At 44.2% G+C, this 12,231-nt stretch overlaps 1 protein-coding gene across 1 annotated transcript in view; it reads right to left on the minus strand.

The window, feature by feature from the left end:
* ND-42 (NADH dehydrogenase (ubiquinone) subunit ND-42) overlaps nt 1-12,231 on the minus strand; it is a 28,903-nt gene that overhangs the window by 14,898 nt on the left and 1,774 nt on the right. Inside the window, exons 2-5 of the mRNA XM_084593368.1 lie at nt 9,421-9,507; nt 9,243-9,364; nt 6,246-6,334; nt 5,341-5,395 (exon numbers count right to left, since the gene is read on the minus strand). Of these exons, the coding sequence (XP_084449494.1) occupies nt 5,341-5,395; nt 6,246-6,334; nt 9,243-9,364; nt 9,421-9,507 (353 nt within the window). The remainder of the gene's footprint in view (nt 1-5,340; nt 5,396-6,245; nt 6,335-9,242; nt 9,365-9,420; nt 9,508-12,231) is intronic.

Consider the following 12,231-nt stretch of genomic DNA (forward strand, 5'->3'; position numbering starts at 1 on the left):
AAAATACTGTTCTGTTCAGTACCGTTCACTTGCAAGTGAATTCCGAAAGAAAATCACAGGCATTGTTCCATAATCAAGGAAACAAAAGAAAAAGAAAAACAAGCAGCAATGCAAGAACACCCTAGAACAGCCATTAAGGTCTGATAACAGTTAAAGCTATCACATGAAATTATGTGCCATGATTCTCGCGAGGTGCGCCGCTGCAGCAGCTTAGTGTACACTTTCGGGGCTTTCGGGTTCTCGAGGTAAGAAAACTACAACGCGTTACCAGTGCGTCCGAGGCCACAAGGCGAGCAAGTGCAGAGACGAGCGTTCTATAAAAAGCAGTCAAAACGAGATGCGGGCCAGCTATCGTCAGCCACCATAAACGTAAAAGGTGCACTATCTCGCTCCCAATGATTATCGCTTCCCGGCGCTGACGGCAGTCTAAGCCACACTTTTCGGCATTCGTGTTAAGTCTGTGCGTGGCTGTACATGATAGGCTTCGCCTTAGCTCCTGCACGCCACCCCTCCGTCTCCGCCTTACGTACTCATTCTCGAACTTCTGCATAAGTAGCGCTCAGTAATCCATGGCAGCAGCAGCAATGGACACAGGCAGAACACCAAAACGGCAATGCAGATTTGCTGACCGTTGGGTCCACCTCTTCAACACCCCCACAAAGATGGTGCGGAGCAGCGTCTTCGTGGGCTAGGCTAGCTTTGGGCAGACAGAGAAGCTGGTTCTCAGAGTACAGCTTCGCAACTGCCTCTCGCGATGCTAACGAGGACTGGCACAGGTGTCCCCGCACTCCACTCTCTCCACCGGAGTGTCCACCGGAGTGTTCCTGTGTACACACAGCGCCATCCTGCCCAAACTCTCTGTCTGCTTTCCAGAAACTCGCACGTCCCAGCCGAAAGGCATAGCATAGCGTTGGTGTATGTCAACCCGGGCACTGCAACCATCTTCCACAAGGCTTGCATTACTTCACAGTGATTGAGCACCCAGAGTGCCTGTCGACCCAGGAAACCCTTGCCTCTAGTGGCTCATACTGTGATGTACAGCTCCTGAGGCACTAGGTAGTCCGGTTCTGTGCTAAGGTGCATTCCAAGGTACTTCGCGGCTCGCACTATGGGCACTGGGTCTCCCTCGAGAGACCACGCCAGCTGCTGAAAGTCTCTCGAACCCCATGACATCACCATGCTCTTTTCCGCACTGAACTGCAAATGAAGCCAAGCCATTTCCGCGCTGCAGATATCAAGTAGGCTCTGCAGTTCTTCCGGAGAGCCCGCCATACTGGCAAAATTAAAGAAAGCTGGGGCGCAACAGACAACCCGTTGGCCATCTTTATGGTGCTCCAGCTTGTAGCCAAAATTCGACACCTCAGCGAGCCTAAGCAGCCATGCAACACACATGGTTGCTGAAAGCGCGGCTACAGGTTGAGTTGGACAGGCAACCATGGTGGATAGCTTCCAATACGTCAGCAGAAAGCTGCTTTTCTTATAGGTTCCGGCTAAGTCAAGCGCTGGGTGAGCGAAATGGGAGAGGAGCTCCCTCGCACACCAGCTCAGACGCACTGTTCTTTTTTTCTTGTATCTAGAACTTTACAAACCGAATAACCCTTGTTTCCACATGCTGATTTCTGTAATCCTTTTTGAACTGATGTCGGCACGGTGCAAAGAACATAGAGGTTGGCTGGAATTAACGGCCTGACGAACGTCACTGTGCCCCTTAACTCTTTCCTTACCACGCCCATTGAGCAATAGTTAGCCGCTAACGATGACTTCGCGCGCCGATTTTGAACCCTTCCGCGTCGCTCACGGACAAGCTATGCTATCTAGCGTGCAGTCGGATAACTAAGTTTAGATTTTGATCCTGTTTACATATTTCCCGCGAAGTGTCTATTTTTTAGCGCACTCCAAACACGCGGAAACGTCTCGGTAGCATGTGAGAATGGCGGCATCTGTGTCTACACTGCGCGCTTTGGAAATTCGCAAATCTGACAGCTACGCACTAGCTACGACCAATTTTATCGTTGACCTAAGCAGAAGCGACTCTGAATTTACTGCCAATTATCGTCAGAATTCAGTTTCAACCCCGCTGACGGAAACCAATCCGGAACACCGGCGGCTGCATTTCGACCCGCTAACGATGACTTCACGCGCAAATTTTGGTTATTTCTGCGTCGATAATGATGATGATTATGCGCCATCTAACGTGTAGTCGGGTAACTGAAGCTGAGATTTTATTGCTGTTTACATTTTTTCCTGCGAGGTGGCTATTTTTTAACGCGCTCCAAGCACACGGCAGCGTCGGACTTGCACGCGGGAACGGCGGCATCTGCGTCGACGACGCGCGCTTCGAAACGTCGAAAATCTGACGATTCCGCACTGTCTACGACCAATTTTATCAACGACCCAAGCAGCAGTAACTCTGAAGATGCTGCCTTATTGTCAGAATTCAGTTCTTACCTCGATGACGATGGAAACCAGCACGGAACATCGGCAGCCACACTTTGTTGGCCTGTTTTTCATGCATCTGGGAGCGCTCTGGATTAGTTCACGTACTCTGGATGTTTTGTTTGTGTTTCTGGTGTCGTTTATCTCATTCCCAGGGTGTCAACATCATTTGGGCACAATATCTTGCCTCCCACAAAACAGGGAGTGGCGTTTTTCCCAAGAAGGAAACCGCGCATCCGTTTCGGCATGGCGCTCTGCAGCGACCCTCGTTGATTGCTCATTTTGCGTCAAGAACACTATTCAATACTGAACTTTTATTTTTTTACAGGGAGTGGCCAATACAATGCTCTGCATTTTGTATATCTCGAAATATTTTTAAAATTTTCTTGCGTTATTTACAAGTGCATTTCGTCAAGTTTTGCTCAATATTTTACTGAAATCTGGTTTTGAGGAAATTATATTGTGTATTACAACCAAAAACTTAATATTCAAAGATATATGCCTAAAAAGCAAATCTATTTAGCTTTCGTTTCGTGTCTTGTATAAAATTTTAGACCACGATAGTTTTTACAGAAAAAAAATATACTCAAACCCACAGAAAACAGCCATTTTGCTCACGGTAGGGAAAGAGTTAAAGTGCTTCATATAGAAATAAATACGAAACTAGAAGAAAATATATTTTCATGTGTAGATTACACTGAACTGTAAAGGAGCACACGAAGAAGTAAGAAAAATTGTAAATCCAGTCATATATGCTTACTGTATGCTTAATGTTCTTTTTTTTTCTTCTAATGCCCACATTCACACAAAGCTTCATGTTTCAAGACGTGCTCAAACGATAAAAAAATTATTTTCATCAGAAACTACCAAGCACATTTCTACACTTTATACTCACAGGTGTCACAAAATGTTTTTAGAGAAATCAGAGATGGTCAAGCACCACATCTGGGACGTTTGAAAGGAGATAAACTGATACTTTAACCGAAATAATGAGTGTCCCTTTCTTTACTGCACTTAGACGGAGGACATACAACAACAACTCCCGAGTGAGATCATGCCAAATTTTTTTTTCTACAAACAAGCACATAACTTATTAAGGAATTCTGGCTGCTCAATTCGGCAATCTGACTGCATAATCAAAAATTTCCACAGGGTGCAAAGCACTAGCCAGCTCTGAATGTCAAGTGAACACACTAAGAGCATAAGAGCTGGCATTCTTTTAAAGGGACAGAAAGAACACTGGCCAAAATATGTCATGAGATTATGGTGGAAATGAAAGGACCTTGTCCCATTTAGTACAGATCGAGCACTACAGTTTCAAAGAAAAGAGGCTTTACAATTTTAATTTGCCATTGAAAATCGCATAAAAACAACTGAGGCGCTATCTATACTCCGTTTCATACATCAGGTGCAACGCAGCGAAAGCTATGCAAGTAGTCCGCAAGAAAAAAAATAGGAGGCGTATCACTATGCACTCGTTCTGTAGGCGAGTGGTTCCTGCCAAAACGGGCTCTATTCCGAGCATACACGTTTGCAATAACATGCTTCGCATGCTTAGACATCTTCACAGAGCGGATCTTATAGAAAAAATGCGCACCAAAGAACCATTTTCTCAAAAAGAGATGTGCAGCGCGGAGGGCACAGCCAGCGCCATCTGGTGGCACAGCTGGCAAGGTTGCGAGGCAGCAAAACGCGGCACGAACAAAAACGACATAAAAAAACATACAAATTAGCCGAATCCGACCTTTTCTCCCTAAAAAAGGTACTTTTATGAAGTTGATGACAAATGTAAAATGTATTTAGCTTGCAGACAAAGCAACTATTATTTTCTCTCGTCAAGAGCAGGCACTATTTTTTATAGCGGATGCGGAGAGCGCAAACAAGAGCTGTAGCTTTGGTAGTGTTGCACTTGATGTATGAAACGGAGTATAGCGGAGAAACCCTATTACTTTCGGCTTAGTACCCCCCGTGACATGTCAGCAAAATATAGCTGATTTTCATAAGTGCGCACTGTTCTTATTTCTTCTAAGAGTGCTTGTCATTACTTACAACATTCTGCGCTCTCTGCACTGCATCCTTAAATAAAAACCAGCCCTCTTTTCGCACTGCGAGAGGGATGCTTCCAGGTTTTGCCACTAGATGGCGCCACGGTGCTTGGAATTCTGTGAATGAAGCGATGACAGTGCACACAAAAACTTTCGCCGACGAGGCGTGCATTATTTCGCCGTAACAGTCTTGAGTGTGAAACTTAAAAGGACATTACTCTAAGCAAAAAAATTTCTAATTGCTGTCTAGCGAGCAAAATTTACATTTGTTTTCGGTACGTCTTTTTTGTCGCCACCAATAGTCGTCGTGGCCGCTGCTCATGGTTTCGAGCATCGGACTACATAAAAATGGGCACATGCACTAATTAAAAAATTATCGGTAAAGCTTTTCTACAGGGTTTATACCAACAACACTATGGAATCGAACGTTTTAAACATCAATCCTCCCGATGCGGCGAAAAAAATTTGAGACCTAAATTCCAGTGTTCTGTCCCTGTAAAGTAAATGAAGCACACCAGACTTCAGAAGACGACAGCACAATTTTGGTACTCTCTGTGCACCTGCTCCCCTCCGACCTTGTCTTATGAGCTCCTTATTTGAGGCTACTGGTGTTTGCTGCTAACAAACTGATAATAGAAGCTCACCTCAGCATTTATAAGGTGGGCACAGTATGTTTGCTTGCAAAGTTATGATTTTCCTTAATCATATATGTGTCCTATTCAGAGTGGCTTAAAATAAAAACACAAGAGAAACACACACACAAACCTGCTTGCATAAAACTTGAATGAAGTATAGCCATTAGCTGTCACACCACAGTGGATTCTCAATGAAAACATGGAATTATTTGGCAACCTCTTACCATTTCAACATCTCCAAAGTGTGACCAGTCATACATCAGCAGCTCAGTTTCTGTCCTGTGATTAAATGAAGTTAAAATTAAAATGACTGCGTTATCACAAAAATAAATATATTTCGTCATACACCAAGCTTGAACAATACTCGAGGAAGACAGTCTAAAAATTCCAACTGTTGAGAACTCTTGTATACTTGGCTGCGCCAGATTTACTCATAAGTGAACACTTGCAGAATTTGCATTACCATCTATACCAAACTTTGACGTGCCAAGGAGCACTATGTCTTTGTAAATGAAGTACTGTGAGCAGTTTCTGCTATCGACCTGGAGCAGTTTTCGATTGATATATAGCTGTCAAATAAGCATGACTTCTAGTGCTACAGGAAAAGGACAAACACATGAAAAACAGGACCACCATTAAGGATTTGCCAAACCCTAAGTCTAGCACTAGCCTTGTTTCTATACGTCCATCCTGTTAATAGTACTGCTAGAATATCTAGTCTTTCAAGGGCTTAAACTATTTCAACTGCATGCTCTGTCAACCTACACAAAATCCAGGACAGATCTTTGTACAGATATCATGTCCATGTACTTCATCTCATTATCACTATCAACTTGTTGCCATGTTTCGGCACATTGTCCTGAAGTGAGCATTTCTAGAGCAGATTCAAGCATTAATTTATATGCTTCTAGCTCTCTTATCAGGTGTCAGGGAATTGTTAGTTCCCCCCCCCCCATAATGCAGCCTAAAAATAAAAATTACATGCTGAATTTGCATCTCAGGACCCCATGAGACACCAGAACATTTGCAAGTGCGAGTCACACAATGACATACCCAACGCAGTCAAAGAGTGAAAGAAAAATCAGCTTTCAAAACTAATGCTTTGACACAGAAACGCAACTACACTCACCTCACAGAGCGCAGGTAATTTTGCTTATACACTGACTCGATTTCGTCCAGGTAGGCCTTTGTCAAAACTTTTGTGTTCACCTCTTCTGGCTGCAAAAGATATTCAAGCAGCCTATAACAATCAGCAAGATGTGATGCTGAGGAACACCGGCAATGACATAACAAAGACTGATAGTATCCAGTAAGCAACAAACACATACACCAATGCAACTGCAGGTGTCGCTTTTATTTTCATAACTTAGGGTATGATTTCTAGCTTGTTAATGGCAGATAGCACTAATATCCATCATATTAGCCTATAAGTAACTTGTCCGGCCTAAACTAGAATTTGCATCATCCGTTTAGAGTCCTCTTCAAGATTACATTATTAATGCTCTTAGTCTGTCCAAAATCACACTGCCAGGTTCATCCACGCATTGTATTCTCATGGCATCTGCATCTCCGGCCTAAAAACAGCGTCCGGTTTGTCACCATGTATTTCCAACCTTTCTTTGTTCCATAAGATTTTCAGCAGCCCCGCACGCAGCACTTTATATTCTTCCCCCAGCACGCATATCACCCTGCATCAGTCATCAACTACTATTTGCCCTACCACTGTCCTGAGCCGTTACCTTTTTGAATCCCTTCTTTCTCTGTGCAGCTACAGACTGGAATGGCATTCAGAGTGACATTGCTATTATCATCTGCTCATCCAAGTTGATTGAAAGTGTAAAAAAATATGCTATAAAAGCACTCTTATAATGCTTCCTACCCATGATGTAGCCCTCCATCCTGGGGCCTTTAAGAAATAGAATGACTGAAGTGAAATCGCTATTACAACATTCATCATAGAGAAGACAAGAAGTCTCATATGCCTTTTTTTTATGTTAGTTAGCTAAAATTGATCATAATGTTAGAAGAATAAAAAGAAAAGTATTACCCGCAAAATTACACCTGCTCACTTCGTTAACTGCCAATAGGCCTCTCTCAACCTATTCCGGCCGAGTACATGTGAATGACATATGACAATGTGGTGTTGTGCGTGGAATGCACAAAAGACCTCTGATCACGCAAAAGGCAGCACAGAGAGAATGTGCAAGGATGGAAATGTGCACACCTCACAAAGAAAATATATCTGTCCAATGGCCCATGTCACTTAATGTTGCTTTGCTTACAAGTGGGACAAGTATGTTATACTAAGGTGAGGCGCTCGTGATTCAGACTTATTGCTCCTTCATTGCTAAGTGTCAACCTCCAGTAGAAGACCCAACAGAATGATGAAAAAAGCATTACAAGATGTGATTTTGCAAAAAATAAAAGCTGTGAAACAAACATCAATGTAAAGTTTCTCTTCTGCAGGCATCAGTGACAATAGTTCTTTTTAAAGCCATGTTCTGGCTTTGATGACCATGTGCAGTTTCTGACAATGAGCCATTTTATCGGGATTCGGTTTTCTGTGCCTCATTTTAGCTGTGATATGCATTTCCTTTAACACATCATGTCATTGGTTTTTTGTTGCAATAATCTATTGTTATTATTCTTTGCAATGTTTTATATCTGATGTTCAGTGGCGTACAAAAGGCGGTGTCTTTGGCAATATACTGATACTCAGTTGGTAGTAACTGCTCTTTCTATTCTTCTTTTCCTGTGATTGTGTCTTTGCACCGTTCCATTAGTGAATATCCCAAACATCAAGTTAGCAGCACTAAGAAAAAACCCTCCTAGACTTGATTAACTATTAGATCAGCTAGCCTTTTTTTTTCATTTATTTGACTATGCCCTTCACACATCATAACATACCCTTTAATGCCCTGAGGTAATAAAAAAAAAAGGATGATGGAATTATTTAAATAGATAAGATTGCTGCACTGAGTAAATATAATACTAAATGTAGGAAATCCATGGTGAAAGCCATTTTTGTTAAGCAAAAGTAAAAAAAATAAAATACAGGGTCAAATTGGAACTCCCCCCAAACTGCCATCTCGAGGAGCGGCCTCAGGAGGTGCAAAAAGAAAATACAATGAAATAACTCGAAAATGAAACACGCCTTGAAATGGCGTGGTGCACTGTTTCCTGTCACTCTGCATGTCATCTGCTTTCAGGAGCATAAAAGAATTGTCTACAAAATTGAATTCTCTAATCTTAGTAAACAAGACAGTCATCTAATTTCTTTTTCGCAAGCTGAACACAGGTTGGTCCCTCTTTCCAGCACAGTTTCTCACAGCACTAGCCTACCTTTGTAATGAAGTTGGTATTTCTGTAAACAGTTTCTTCAGGCAATAGGCATTCTGCTGGCCCCACTTCATAAGATACAGCACTTCTCTGCTAGTCATTTTGAATTGATTTCAAGCTTTGAAAGTGGCCATGATGTCCTGTAATAGCATTATCACTGTAAACCGCAGCTGCGATACATTTAAAATATTGCCCCGTACTCTGTTTTAAGCATACCAGCATGACGGCTATGCCCCACCACGGTGGTGCAGTGGTTAGGGTACTTTAGTTTTGTACCCAAGGGTGCGGGATTGAAACCTGGCCGCGGTGGCCGCTTTTCGATGAAGGCAAAAAGCAAGGTGCCCCATGTGCTGTGCAGTGTCAGTGCACTTTAAAGAACCCCGGTGGTTGAAATTTCCGGAGTTCTCAACTACCACGTCTTTCATAGCTCGAGTCACTTTGGGACGTTAAACCCCATAAACCAAACCAATCCAAATTGAGACAGCTACATAAGTCATCTTAAACAACTGCACTACTACTGTTTTCTATTTGGCTTCAATGAATGTAGCACAAGGATATACTGTACACCACACCACGGCTAGCATGTGGCTCTAAATGTCAACGAAGTAAAGAAATGGAAACAGCAAACCATTATTTTAGAGAGCGAGTTTGGGCAGGGCAACGAGATTTTATCCACCAAAGCAAACCTGTGGCCCATGTGGCATGCTGTAGTGGAGTGCTCTGGATTATTTTCAATCACCTAAAATGGTTTAAAGTGCACCAGGCATTAAAGGCCTTGACCACTTACACGGTTTCGCTCACGGATTCTCTGAAGCAAGATGTCACTGGGGACATCGAGGTAAATGATCAACTGTGGCTTCAGCAGGTCAGGGAGTGTGTAGTGCCGGCCTTTGTGATACATCTTCCAGGCTGCAATGAAATGGACCTGTCTCCACACAGAATATCTTGGTAAATCCACTTCTCACCATTGTCTGAGATGTAGCCAAACTTGTGCATGGTGTCGGCAAAGACATAATCGGAGTAGCAGCTGCGCTCCAAGACAACTCCTTGGCCTAGGCATTAAAAGAAATGGTGGAATGAAAACAAGGAAACCAACAAAGATAACTGACTTAATGCTGAATAAAAACGATGGCCTCTCAGCTAATTCTAAAGTAAATGTAGGTCACAGGCACTGGGCATGCTGCAACACTGCAGATGCAGACGCAACCATGTGTTGGATGTGTTCATCTCCATACTGCTTTGGCTATGTGCACCTTCTGTTTGCACATTTGCTTTTTACCATCCATTTTGACTGCTCCATACCTTCCTTTACAAAGTGGCTGCAGCACCCACATGGTATGACATATTTACAAAGCTGGTTGTCTTGCCTAGAACTTTTTCCTGTAAGGCAGTTCAGGAGTTGATACATTTGGGGCGAGTAACTAATGCGTAGCTCAGAGCTCAAAGTCTCTTCAATATTTGCCCCGTGACCCTGTCTGGCTTCTGTGTGTTTTACAGCATCATGTATACTATAACAACAAAGTAAAAAAGTGTTATCGACTGCATCGTGAGCATGCTGAATACACTCCTGTCGCAGCTACATGTGTACAGGAGTTCTGAATGCAATATCAGTTCATTATAAACAGTTATGAAAAACTATGCAGGCTAGTAATAAGGGAGTATTTACTCATTGGCATTCACCCAAGCGCAGCCATACGGCTACAAAGAAAAGCTATATAGCTTCCTCAGAAACTTCGTAGTTAAATAAAAATTCGTCCTGATCCGGGAATCGAACCTGGGACCACCGCCTTTCCGGGGCAGTCGCTCTACCGACTGAGCTAAACAGGACGGTCAGCAGATCAGACGGCAGGGCGAAAGCGAATTGATCTATAACTCAAAGTGGGAAAGGTGTTGATCGAATATTTAGGGGAATCCCCAAGGTGGAGTAAATTTGTAATAAGGGAGGAATTACTCATTGGCACCCACCCAAGCGCAGCCATATGGCTACAAAGGAAAGCTATACAGCTTCCTCAGAAACTTCGTAGTTACAGAAAAATTCGTCCCGATCCGGGAATCGAACCAGGGACCACCGCCTTTACGGCAGTCGCTCGAGTGCTTGCAGGCTAGTGTTTGTGGTTTCCTTTCCTCATCATCAGCTGGACTACACCCACTGCAGGGCGAAGGCCTCTCCCATTTCCCTCCAGTTAATCCGGCCCTGTGCTGTCTGCATCCAATTGACCTCTGCAAACTTCTTAACCTCATCTGCCCACCTTACTTTCTGCCACCCCTTGCTACTCCTTCCTACCCTTGGTATATAATGTTTTACCCTTTTCGACCATCGATTATACTCTCTTCACACTACATGCCCTGCCCATCTCCTCCCGATTTCCACTCGAGCGTCATTAACTCGACTTATTTCTCTGACGCACTCTGCACGCTTCCCTTATTAACTTCACACCTAACATTTTCATAGCAGTTGTTCCCTTTACCTAGGTGCAAAACACTATGCACGTCTTTCCATTAAAAAAACATCTGCCTTATTTTACCATGGAGCTATCATAAACATACTGCACAGCTATGCCAGGATTCTCATATGCTGGAAAAGACCACAAATTTAGAAGCAAGCTGTTCCACAGTATCAGTTGCCAAGATACCCCGCGCAACTTGTGGGGTCCTGCGCTACATATCTGTAGGGCCCGTGGCACGCCGCGCATTCAAAGGCCGCGCCACTTCCCAATACTCCTTGCGCGCTGCCTGTTTCCCTCTCCTCGCTCGTTCGGGGATAACCGGTCCCGCGCGAGGCGGCTATAAAAAAAGGCACGCGCCACCATCTCGCTCTCTTCGTTCCTGCTTCTTCCGGATGACGACCCCGCACCGCCTTGAACGACACCCACACTGACGTGAGATTAAAGATGTTTGTTACACGGCCCGCTGTGTATTTGTCGTGCGCATCCCTCGGGCAGAGGAATCGCCCACAAACTCCAGATATAGTTTTTCGTGAAAATGAACGGCAGACTGGCAAATGTGGGCTTTCCTTTGTGCTGCTAAAAGAGTCCAGCACATAGTGACAGCACTAGCAGTTATATGAACAGTTTGAGCTTCATAAGGCTACTAAGATCCATGTATTAGAAAAAGATGACTGGTTTCCGAGGCAGCTTGTGAGTGTAAAATAGACCTTGTATTAAAAGAAGATGACCTGGCACCAGCGTGCCGGCACGAGACGCGAGCACCAGCTGATTGAGCCAGAACCTGCAAGCGGCTATCTTAACCTAGCCCTAGTAAGGAGCTCGCCCTACAATAAAGCTAGTTATGATCTTGGTGCAGGTACTGGGTAAAATGCCGAGGAGGGTCTTAAACATATGCTCAGTGGTCAGCTTTGTCAAAAAAGGTATGATGTGGCGGCGGCAGTGACACCTCACATGTCTAGCGATGCCACAGGCGTAGCAAATCGGCAAGCTGTCTGCTGTTCACCATGGTTGGAAACATTGGGGGCACGAGGAGCGGGAATGGCTCGAGGGGGAGACTGAAAAGGAGTAAACACTGGCGGTGACTGTTGGGCTATTTAGGCGTAAGTAAGCGGCACTGCAACAAAACGTGCAGCAACAGGAGGCGCTGCAACGGGAGGCACAGCAACAGGAGGCGGGTGAAAAACTGACGGCATGGCCTCGGACACTTGCTCCCGGATCATGTGCAGAAGTGTTGGTGTTAGATTTGAACAGAGGGAAGCAGCAACAGCTGCCTAGCGACCTCCTCATGTACAAGCTGCTGGATCTGGGTCATGAGAGAACCGAGAGAAG

The sequence above is a fragment of the Amblyomma maculatum genome, chromosome 2 (assembly GCF_055883805.1).
Source record: "Amblyomma maculatum isolate TAMU_Amacu chromosome 2, ASM5588380v1, whole genome shotgun sequence".
NCBI classification, from domain to species: Eukaryota; Metazoa; Arthropoda; class Arachnida; order Ixodida; family Ixodidae; genus Amblyomma; species Amblyomma maculatum.